The sequence below is a fragment of the Oncorhynchus kisutch genome, linkage group LG29 (assembly GCF_002021735.2).
Source record: "Oncorhynchus kisutch isolate 150728-3 linkage group LG29, Okis_V2, whole genome shotgun sequence".
NCBI lineage: Eukaryota > Metazoa > Chordata > Actinopteri > Salmoniformes > Salmonidae > Oncorhynchus > Oncorhynchus kisutch.
The window spans coordinates 6,003,270-6,015,405 of NC_034202.2; the positions used below are offsets into that span (position 1 = coordinate 6,003,270).

The 12,136-nt window shown below is 41.9% G+C and overlaps 1 protein-coding gene across 4 annotated transcripts in view; it reads left to right on the plus strand.

Moving 5' to 3' along the window:
• LOC109874092 (erbin) overlaps window positions 1-4,315 on the plus strand; it is a 124,301-nt gene extending 119,986 nt beyond the window's left edge. For 2 of the 4 annotated variants that reach the window (XM_031809638.1, XM_031809639.1), the window contains exons 25-27: window positions 125-217; window positions 532-606; window positions 767-4,315. In XM_031809638.1, the coding sequence (XP_031665498.1) occupies window positions 125-217; window positions 532-606; window positions 767-874 (276 nt within the window). In that variant the 3' untranslated portion in view covers window positions 875-4,315. The remainder of the gene's footprint in view (window positions 1-124; window positions 218-531; window positions 607-766) is intronic. The other 2 variants (XM_031809640.1, XM_020465858.2) reach the window with 1 other exon arrangement.
• The last annotated feature ends 7,821 nt before the right edge of the window (window positions 4,316-12,136 follow it).

The window sequence follows — 12,136 nt, forward strand, 5'->3', positions numbered from 1 at the left end:
TAGAATAAGGCTGTAACGTAACAAAGTTGAAAGGGGAAGGGGTCTTTCCGAATGTACTGTATGCGACTCATATTCACAGTAACGTCCCCTGTGAAGGTAATGTCTGCTGGTGTCTGTTTTTCAGTTCCGGGTCAAAGTGGAGAAGAACCCCGAGCTGGGGTTCAGTATATCAGGAGGAGTAGGAGGACGGGGAAACCCTTTTCGTCCAGACGATAATGTATGTTCACTCATCGGCCCTCTCTTTCCCATAGCAATATAGTGTTGTCTATTTTTCCAGCCTACTGCATGTGACATGTAATCTAAGCACTTACACAATATAGTGTTGTCTAATTTTCCAGCCTACTGCATGTGACATGTAATCTAAGCACTTACACAATTGAGGCCTCTTACGTTAAGCATTGCATTATGTTAGTAGTTCACTGTATAGCAACTCAAGCTTGTTACTGCATTTGTACGGATTTTGCAACAATCGGTGAGTAAACGTCACTAGTGTTAACCAGATGGCCGTGATTCGTCTCTCTCTTCTCTCAGGGCATCTTTGTGACAAGGGTCCAGCCTGAGGGACCTGCCTCCAACATACTCCAGCCTGGAGACAAGATCCTCCAGGTGAACCCAATAATACCATTCCCTCTATTTCCCCATCACTATAAATCTATACTGTAGCGATTATTTGCTGAACACGTTTACCTACTACAAAATACCATACACATCAGAGCCAAAGTTTCCATCTCGGTGTTGAGCTATATCTCTCCTTGTTTCCCCCCAGGCAAACGGATATAGCTTTGTGAACGTTGACCATGGGAATGCCGTGGCCCTGCTGAAGACATTTCCCACCACTGTGGATATGATCATCGTCCGAGAGTTGGCGGCGTAGGGAGAGACAGACGGGACTGTGGAGCGACGACCTCCAATCCTCAGAGGAGCCTGGTCTATAAATAGAAGAATTGAAGTGCTTTATGGGGGAGAGAACCTTCTAGAGCTTTTGGGATAACGGGGGCCGAACCACTGCATCAAGTGGACTTAGTGAGGGAGGAGAGGGACCTGGGGAGGGGGAGCAAACATCTGGAAGCATGCGTTGTCGACTTAGTCGTCTTAAAGAAGAAGTCACTGTGGGATAGCCGGTTATTTTTTACACAGAGGGCGCTGCAGAGATGGCGTGTGCTCCAACGACACAGAGATCAACAAAAAAGTGCTTTCTGAATCGTTAGACTTTCGTTTTTTTGAAGAAAATAATATTCCTACATCATTCCGGAGTTGTAGTTGCTGTAGTTGAGCATTAACTGTAGTTGACCACTAGAGGGCAGGGCTCCGTCTGTCTCTCTCTGCCCTCCCTTTTTAAATCATGTATTTTTTATTTTATTTAATAGATGTTGAGACCACTTATTTGACCTAGGTGACATTTGATCTGGGGGACTATGTTATGTGCTTTCTTGTGGAGATGAATGTAGTGCTGGTTTGCGCTTTCAGAACGATGTTTAAGAATCCCCCCCCCCCCCCCCGCCTACTTGCAATTGTGACAGTTTTCGACCAGGTCCTGTACATGGTGGATAGTTGAGAAGGACAATTAATTTGCTTCTGCCTCCATAAAGCCTGTGAGCCACACAATGCATACATTTATTATATACTGTCCACAGTCTAGGAACAGTTTTAGTAGCCTCCGTGGAACCACTGGCTTGGAATATCCCTCACCTGAAAAGACCTGCCTGTGCCGTCACTGAACTCCTGACAGACGAGGATACTCACTCCGTCACTGAAACAGCTACTCCGGTTGCTGACGACTTGGATGCTGTAAAACACTCTTCGTATGTGAAATGGAATTGGGACTGGGATATGGAACAGATCATGATATTTCTTTACAAAGGAGGCATGTCTTTGCTTGGCCTTAATTAGCCTAGCCAGGATGTGAGATAGTGGGTCAGGAGGCAGAGTGGTAATGGCAGGTCACCAAAACATGTGTTGAGGCCATGGTCAGGGTTTGGGGAGGTGCTGTTGGGAGTGACGCCCTATTCCCCAAAGTGCGCTACATACTAGTGGTGCACTATATACAAAGGATATAGCATGTGATTTGAGATGCAGCCTGTCAGACTCCGCCCCTTCCACTCAAGACTCCGAGCAGGTTTAGGCCTGGTTTCTGGGCCCCTTCCACTCAAGACTCCGAGCAGGTTTAGGCCTGGTCTCTGGGCCCCTTCCACTCAAGACTCCGAGCAGGTTTAGGCCTGGTCTCTGGGCTCCTTCCACTCAAGACTCCGAGCAGGTGTAGGCCTGGTCTCTGGGCCCCTTCCACTCAAGACTCCGAGCAGGTTTAGGCCTGGTCTCTGGGCCCCTTCCACTCATGTTGGTAAGATTTTAAAGGGCTTCTCCCTCAACTCAGCCACTGGTGACTAGAAAACACTCACAAAACAGTTTGAGATTAAAAAGGGGTTTATGTCTGTCTAACATTTTTGTTTAAGTGTGGGAAAACAACCATAGTTTGCCTTTTTGTGTATAAAAATCATATTTTTTAGACATCAATCTAGGCTTTTCACTCTCTTTTTGTGTTGGGATAGTGTTTCATGCATGGACTCTTTGCTCTACGCTGGGGGGGACTGAGCTGTTAAGTGCCATAGACCTTGAACTGTTTGAACAAGGGGGTGGAGGGAGTGACTACCCTGAGACCCAAGCAATATTCACATATTTCTCTTCACAACAAACTAAACGCTCTCTTCTTGAGTACACCCCGTGTGACTCGACACAATGGTTTAATAGCAATAGTCAGCGGCTTTATTTTCATTCAGAAAGACATCCAATTGCATTTTTTTTTAAGACCTATAAAAGGGAAAAAAGGCAAGAAGAAACCCTTTTAGTGATCGCTGATTGTTATACAGGATTTTATAAAGAATCTTTTCTAATGAAAAAACAACATGGGGAGTTACCTTTTGTAGCAAAGATAGTCAAATGTAAAAGTCTGCATTGTACCATAGTGAATGCTCTTGCATCACTCAGCCCTCGGCTTATATATGAGTTGCAGGCTTTCCCAAACTTGCCTGCTCGGAAAACTGTTCAAACCAACTGGTTACGTGTATCTGTGCAAACATTCATAACTTTTACCCCAGTGTAAAAGAAACTCAATCCGAGCTGCAAAGTCATTTGTAATGTTTCTAATTGAATAGTGTCAAGTTATAAAAATGCACTTGGTGTAATCAACAGTCTATAGATGTATGTGTTGTTTTACGCTATGTCCACTTGGTGTAATCAACAGTCTATAGATGTATGTGTTGTTTGCATGAATTCACCCAATGAATTGTCTATTTTGAAAATTGAATCCATGAAACCTTTTAGAAAGATTTCCTATAGAAAGCAAACGATCCAATTCAAAGATCTCTACAAGTTATTACCCCACTGAACCTTTTTTGTAAATCGATTGTAATGCAAACACTGAATTGTGACAGAGCGTATATAAAGTGCTTATCAGAGATTGATCATTGTTTTTTGTTTTTTTCCCACACATTTAATGGCAATGTCGTTATCCAAATCCTTCGCAAATTCCAAAAGGTATGCATGTAATTCATTGTTACTTTATGCGTACAGCTAAAGATTATACTCATGTTACTGTCAACTTGTGACTCGAATAGAAAACATTGTCAATGTTTGCTCCCCTTTTTTCCATTTTGAATTCCAACTGAACATTGCCCCCAAATGAAACTGTACCATTTTTTTTTAAGCAACTGCAGACCCAGTGGCACGCTCATAACTGCAGATATTTGTCATTGGTCAATGTTAGCCTAGAGAGGTAACATATTGACTTGTTAAGGTTTCTCTCCTGCATGATTACTGTACACCATGTTTTAAATTAGAACATTGTAATTATGCTTTTTGCACTGTGTTGCTTTACTTTTTTTCTGGGAATAGGAACAATCTAATGAGATTTCTTGGGTCAATGTCATATTTAGACCTTGTACAATCTGGGACTAAAACCTAGGGGGTCACCTGTCTGCCATATCCAAGATAAACTGGTCTTCTCTTCATTCTCCCACCTTGTTTTTATTTATTTAGCTCAGTCTCCTGTGACTTTTTAGACATTACTAATCAAAATGTAAATACTTTTTTTTTAAAGTTAAGAAATCAATTAATCATGGCATTAGTCACTCAGAGTTTGTAAAACCAGCAATAAATTGCAACGCAGACACAACCCGTTTAATGTATAGCTATTTCAAAGGTTTCTCTGGAAACAGCTACAGTAAGATGATTGATATGCATTCATTCAACATTCCAGATTTTGTATATAACTGTTTCTGAGTTAACCTGTGGAAAATAAGAAATAAACTAATGCTCTTTACGATAGTTTTTTTCATTGAATGAGGTTCTCTCCTTTCTTTCCCAAAGGCTTGAATTCCTCAGACTGTGACAGTAATATGTTGAAGATTTAGTTGTAAGAAATGCTTCCTAAAACAATGCAGCCATGTATTAGGATTAAGAATATATAATGCTGAACAAGGTTGGAATTCTGTTTTAAATCAATTGAACAGAAGACAAGTAGTTAATTTGACACCAAAGTAAAACAAATCAGTTGAAATTGCTCTGTGGCTGTATTAGACTTCAGCATTGCATTGGGGGAATACTTATGCAAAGTACAGCATTACATATGCATCTTGGGTCCATGAAATGGGGTGTCAGCCTACTCCGTAACACCCACTGAACACAACTGTGAAGAGTTTCCACAAATATTAGCATCTTAGCTCTGATTGCTGGACTTTTAACTGGGAAATCAGCTCCATCTAGTCAGCCCATTGTACGTATTGACCGTTCTTATTGCAATGTATAGCCTTACCCCATTCCGTGGACTCAAGACCCATAGGTATCAGCCTACTCTGTGACACTAATTTTGACCAAGACTCCTCAATCTCACCGGAGAAAGCATCCGAGCGAGCGAAACTGCGCCCCTCTGTTTTAGAATGTGTATGTATCTGATGCCGTCGTGTTCTTCTTGGCCAAACATCAGAGACATGGGCTACAGATACTAAAGCAGAGGTGCGCTGTTTGTCTCACTTGGATGCTTTCTCTGGTGAAATAGATTCAGCCTCTTGCAAATTTGAAGGAAAATTATAAAACACGGAACGGAGCCTGGCTACTCTTGGCATCCTCCATGAATACAAGCCACTTTGTAGGCTGAATGTCATTATACTTATGGTGTTTGTAGTAGATGTTCCTTTCCATTGGGCTCCCGAGTGGCGCAGCGGTCTTGGGCACTGCATCTCAGTGCAAGAGGCATCATTGCAGTCCCTGGTTCGAATCCAGGCTGTATCACATCCAGCCTTGATTGGGAGTCCCATAGGGACAATTGGCCCAGCATCGTTCGGGTTCGGACGTCATTGTAAATAAGAATTTGTTCTTAAATGACTTGCTTCATTAATTGAAGGTCAAATAAACCATTCGAATGGTGGGTGCGTAGTATGGTGGATTTTTGGGGAATATATGAACATGGTAACCTACTTTTATGAAGTTATTTGTTTGACAATCAGATGAAAGCATGAGTGGTTGCACATTAAAAGGTCATTCCATTTTACAGTGAAATTACATGTCTACGATAAAACATACAAAAGAAATGCCCACATAGGAGATCCCGTACAAAAAAAAAAGACACCCGCTGAATGTCAAGGTATAATTAGCATTTTGGATGGCAGGAAATGTGAACTTACTGCTGTCATCAAAGCAACGGGTGGCCATTTTTAAGAATTTCAAATATATTACCACATGATCCCATACGTGTTATTTCATAGTTTTGACGTCTTCACTATTATTCTACAATGTAGAAAATAGTGAAATAAAGAAAAACCTTTGAATGAGTAGGTGTGTCCAAAAGTTTGACTAATACTGTATATACAATTTTACTTTTGACCACTTTTTCTCCCCAATTGGTAGTTAGTGTTGTCCCATCGCTGCCTCTCCTGTACGTACTTGGGAGAGGCGAAGGTCGAGAGCCATGCGTCCTCCGAGAAACAACCCAGCCAAGCCGCACTGCTTCTTGACACAATGCCCATTTAACCTGGAAGCCAGCCACACCAATGTGTCGGAGTAAACACTGTTCACCTGGCAATCGTGTCAGCATGCATTGCGCCCGGCCTGCCACAAGAGTCACTAGAGCGCGATGGGACAAGAACATCCCTGCCAGCCAAACCCTCCCCTAACCCAGACAACACAGGGTGAATTGTGGGTCACCCGGATGCAACAGATCCTGGACTCGAACCAGGATCTCTAGTGGCACAGCTAGCACTGCGGTGCAGTGTCTTAGTCCACTGCGCCACTCAGAGGCTCAGTGCAACTTTTGACATTATTGATCATAGTCTACTGCTGGAGAAACTTGGTTATGGCTTTACACCCCCTGATATAATGTGGATAAAGTTACCTGCCTAACAGAACACAGAGGGTGTTCTTTAATGGAAGCCTCTCCAACATAATCCAGGTAGAATCAGGAATTCCCCAGGGTAGCTGTTTAGGCCCCTTGCATTTTGCAATTTAACGACATGCCACTGGCTTTGAGTAAGGCCAGTCTGTCTATGTATGCGGATGACTCAACACTATACACATCAGCTAGTACAGCAACTGAAATGACTGCAACACATACACCTTATGAAACAACGGACTGTGAAGAGACACACAAAGGTACAGACACATGCATACGCAGACATTGTGATATTGTTGTGTGGTGGTATTGAACATTTTGTGTTGTGGGTGTGGTAGTGTAGGGGTGTTATGATGTACTGTTTTATCTTTAGCTCATTCAGTACAAACATAGTTCACTGTTTTATCTTTTGTTTTATATGGAATGTGGGTGCTTTGGTATGTTTGGACCCCAGGAAGAGTAGTTGTCTTGGCAGCAGCTAATGGGGATCCCTAATAAATACAAGTACTTTCAAAATCTTAGCTAGCAAGCCAGCAGTCATCATCATGAATCAAGTCGACAATCTACTGGCAAATCCTTTTCAATCCTTGTCATATGAAGATAAATTATAATCACTAGCCTGCTTTACAGTGGAGTGGGTGTGTGGTGCAAGTCTGGGTTTAAGGTTATCTTATCCAAGCTTAAAAGGATAAACATTCAATAGGGTTTTTTCAGAGTTCCTAGTTGTCTTGAAAGCACCATAAATCCAGAGAATGCCAGAGTTTGATGACCGCTGCACAACCTTCCTGTTCAAGTGAGCACAGCACAACAACGTGAGTCCAAAAATGTATTGTATGCTGCTGCATAAATGATGTAATAAGCCAGGGAGATATGTATACTGTAGCTAAGAAAGTAATACTAAGTGTATGTTGTGTAGTAAACCGTTAGTAGCCCATGTGCCTCACCCTAATAATTTGTTCAATTTTCCCCTCATAATTTAGTCTACTGTTCTGACTTGGTAGTGCACATGTAGCTTATAGCCTGTTTTAGAGAAGTGTAGTCATCGAATTTTGTAAGAGCTTTAATTGTCAGCTTATATGCCCCCTTTATTTATCCTACTGTTCTGACTTGGTGTACAGGGAGAATATTGTAAGAATGTCCCATGTTATGTCTGTTAAGGCCTACATAAAGCTGTCCCAACAGCAGAGTCCCATCAGCAGTCCCAGAACCTTACCACTGCTACACCTGGCTATCAGCGGAGCCTTGTCTGGCAGCGAAACAGTTCTTTCAGCCTCATTTACTGCCTTTTGAAAAAACACAGCTGATATGGCTGACTTGCTTAAACAAATGTGGTTTCAACTGACAATTGAGATGTACAAACTATGGCATAAGGGGACATCGAGCGGAAAAGAGACAATCTGTAATTTCGATTAAGACAATGAGTGAGTTAGGACGGACGTTAGTTGTCCCATCGCTTGTCCCATCGCTGCTAAAATCGGCACTGGAAAATAGGAATAGCCAAATTACTCGGAATGTCACTTGTGTGCTGCGAGACTCCGTTCTTCACTGAGTGCCACCAGTCAAGTTAAAATAGGCTAAACCATCGTCTGTCACATCACAATGTCGTCACCATCGATGATAGCATCGTCTATCGAAGATGATTGGCAGCTATCGTAATATCGCCCAACCCTATATAGCTGATTCCTTGCTAATTGATTTATAGTTATACACAGATCTTAAATGGGGTGTGGCAAGACTGATGGAATAAAAATAGGCCAGCTAAATTGTTCAGCTAAAACACTATATAAAATGGGACTGAAATTATGTTCACACTTGGACAAGGAGGCTTGTCTGAGAGCTCTATATATTGACAACATCAGGAGGCTTGTCTGAGAGCTCTATATATTGACAACATCAGGAGGCTTGTCTGAGAGCTCTATATATTGACAAAATCTCCCAGTTATTTACATGATCTGTTTTCAGGGGACACGGAAGGAAAAGCAGGGATCGCTCTAGGAGTCCCAGAAGGTAAGCCAGATCTCCCTCACTAAAGAGGTAAAACCACGTAGAACAAAAGGAACACTCAACAACACCTAACACCACCACAAGCTCATAGAGTGTAAATCATAACTTGAGGTACACGTGTGGAACTTCAACCATGCATTGTGGTGGTCTCTGGGAAATTTGCACAGAAAATTCTTTCTTCTAGGACTACATAAATCTGGTGGTTATTAATGGTTGTGTAGCAAGGTATGGCAGCATGGAGAGGAGGCAGAGCTGCACCTCAAGGATGAAGAGCAGCAGATATTAAGAGAGGATGGAGTACAAGCACAAACCTATGAAGGTGAGAAGGCGGTATAGTGGTATAGTTACTGATTTCCAAATCCAGACTTAATCGTAAATGTGGTTCATTGAATTTGTGTCTTATTGTAGTCCTTCACTGTAATCTTCAGCTTTTTGTTTTAATGCTTATTATCACTGTGAAAATTAGCATACGTACTATCTGCACGTCCCCGAGCCTGTCTCGGAACACTGACCTACTTCTCACTGACAGCGCTAAAGATCATATCTCTGTGAACGCTCTTCATCTCTTTTTACATGGGGACGTGCCACTGCAAGTGTTGTTTTGTACAATGTGTGTGTAGATTGAACAGTGTTGTGCATAGCTATACTCTAGTTTAGAGGTTTTAGGCCTCACCCATACCTGCCTGCAATATCTGTTTGGAATCTTTAAGTATGAAATAACAAGAAAAAGTATGTGGCGTGCAATAGAATAGGATGTTCAACTCAAGCTAAAGGTCAAGGTCTAAGTTTGGCAAGAGGGAAATTTCACGACCTAGGAGGGGATTTTTGGGGGGGTATCTCAGATTGTTTTGTCAAATCTCACATATAAACTTAATGTTTATGTTAAAAAGTTAACATTTGTATCACAAACTATTTTGGGGAAAATCATGATGAAAGTGGCAATTTTAGGCCCTTTTTAGCCAAGAGTGCTTTTAGCAATGCTGTCTCATCATCCTGTAACTCTTGACCATTTTATTACAATTGAGGATTTTAATCACAGTAGAAACATTGCTGGCGCAAGACCTTTTTTTTTATCATGACTCCTGCTATTTCTGATTCTGTGTAACACACAATTTGGTGCTTTTCTTGGCCAGGGCCCATTTGAAAAATCTCAATATGACTTCCCTGGATAAATAAATACATACAGTGCCTTCAGAAAGTATTCATACCCCTTGACTCATTCCACATTGTGTTGTGTTACAGTCTGAATTCAAAATGGATTCAATAGATATTTTTTCTAACCCATCTACACACAATACCCCATAAACACAAAGTGAAAACATGTTTGTTTTTTTACATTTTTACGAGAAATATCTCATAAACATACAGTACCAGTCAAAAGTTTGGCCACACCGACTCATTCAAGGGTTTTTCTTTATTTTTACTATTTTCTACATTGTACTATGAAATAACACATATTATAGAGTCATGTAGTAACCAAAAAAGTGTTAAACAAATCAAAATATATTTTAGATTAGTAGCTACCCTTTGTCTTGATGACAGCTTTGCACACTCTTGGCATTCTCTCAATCAGCTTCACCTGGAATGTTTTTCCAACAGTCTAGAAGGAGTTCCCACATATGCTGAGCACTTGTTGGCTGCTTTTCCTTCACTCTGCGGTCCAACTCATCCCAAACTATCTCAATTGGGTTGAGGTCAGGTGATTGTGGAGGCCAGGTCATCTGATGCAGCACTCCATCACTTTCCTTCTTGGAACCAAATATCTCAAATTTGGATTCATCAAACCAAAGGACAGATTTCCATTGGTCTACTGTCCATAGCACGTGTTTCTTGGCGCAAGCAAGTCTCTTCTTCTTATTGGTGTCCTATAGTAGTGGTTTCTTTGCAGCAATTCGACCATGAAGACCTGATTCACACAGTCTCCTCTGAACAATTCATGTTGAGATTTGTCTGTTACTTGAACTCTGTGAAGCATTTATTTGGGCTGAAATCTGAGGTGTAGTTAACTCTAATGAACTTATCCTCTGCAGCAGAGGTAACTCTGGGTCTCTCTTTCCTGTGGCGGTTCTCATGAGAGCCAGTTTCATCATAGAGCTTGACGGTTTTTGCGACTATACTTGAAGTAACTTTAAAAGTTCTTGAAATGTTACGGATTGACTGACCTTCATGTCTTAAAGTAATGATGGAGTTCCAATTGGCTTTTCTTATTTGAGCTGTTCTTGCCATAATTTGGACTTTTGCCAAATAGGGCTATCTTCTGTATACCACCCCTACCTTGTCACAACACAACTGATTGGCTCAAACGAAGTAAGAAGGAAATAAATTACACAAATGAACTTTTACCAAGGCACAACTGTTAATTGAAATGCATTCCAGGTGCCTACCTCATGAAGCTGGTTGAGAGAATGCCAAGAGTGTGCAAAGCTGTCATAACACTTTTTTTGGTTACTACCTGATTCCATATGTGTTATTTCATAGTTTTGAAGTCTTAACTATTATTCTACAATGTATAAAATAGTAAAAAATAAAGAACAACCCTTGAATGAGTAGGTGTGTCCAAACTTTTGACTGGTACTGTAACTATTCACACCCCCGAGTCAATACTATGTAGAAGCCCCTTTGGCAAAGATTACACCTGTGAGTCTTTCTGGGTAAGTCTCTTAGAGCTTTTCACACCTGGAGTGTGCAACATTTGCCCATTTATTAATTTAATTCTTCAACCTCTGTCAAATAGGTTGTTGATCATTGCGAGACAACCATTTCAGGTCTTGCCATCGATATTCTAATAGATAGATCTCTTTCCAAAATCATGGGAATTAAAAGGGAGTTGATCCCTCCTTTGCTGCTATAACAGCCTGCACTCTACTAGGAAGGATTTCCTCTAGATGTTGGAATATTGCTGTAAGAACTTGCTTCTATTCAGCCACGAGCATTAGTGAGGTCGGCACTGATTTTGGGCGATTAGGCCTGGCTCGCAGTCGGCGTTCCAATTCATCCAAAAGGTGTTTGATGGGGTTGAGGTCAGGGCTCTGTGCAGGCCTGTCAAGTTAAGTTATTTCACACCGATCTCGACAGACCATTTCTGTATGGACCTTGCTTTGTGCATGGGGACATTGTCATGCTGAAACTGGAAAGGGCCTTCCCCAAACTGTTGCCACAAAGTTGGAAGCACAGAAGCATCTAGAATGTCATTGTATGCTGTTGCATTAAGATTTCCCTTCACTGGAACTAAGGGGCCTAGCCCGAACCATGAAAAACAGCCCCAGACCATTATTCCTCCTCCACTAAACTTTACAGCTGGCACTATGGATTCGGGCAGGTAGCATTCTACTGGCATCCGCCTAACCCAGATTTGTCCGTCGGACTGCCAGATAGTGAAGCGTGATTCGTCACTCCAGAGAATGCGTTTCCACTGCTCCAGAGTCCAAAGGCGGCAAGTTTTTCACCACTCCAGCCGACGTGCTCTGCGGCTGCTCGGACATGGAAACCCATTTCATGAAGCTCTCGACAAACAGTTGTTGTGCTGACGTTGCCTCCAGAGGCAGTTTGGAACTCGGTAGTGAGTGTTGCAACCCAGGAAGTACATATATTCTTTGTTGTTGTTGTACTTTTACCCCCTTTTTCTTCCCAATTTGTTGGTATCCAATTGGTAGTTATAGTCTTGTCCCATCGTTGCAACTCCCCTACGTACTCGGGAGAGGCAAAGGTCAAGAGCCATGCATCCTCCAAAACACGACCCTGCAAGCCGCACTG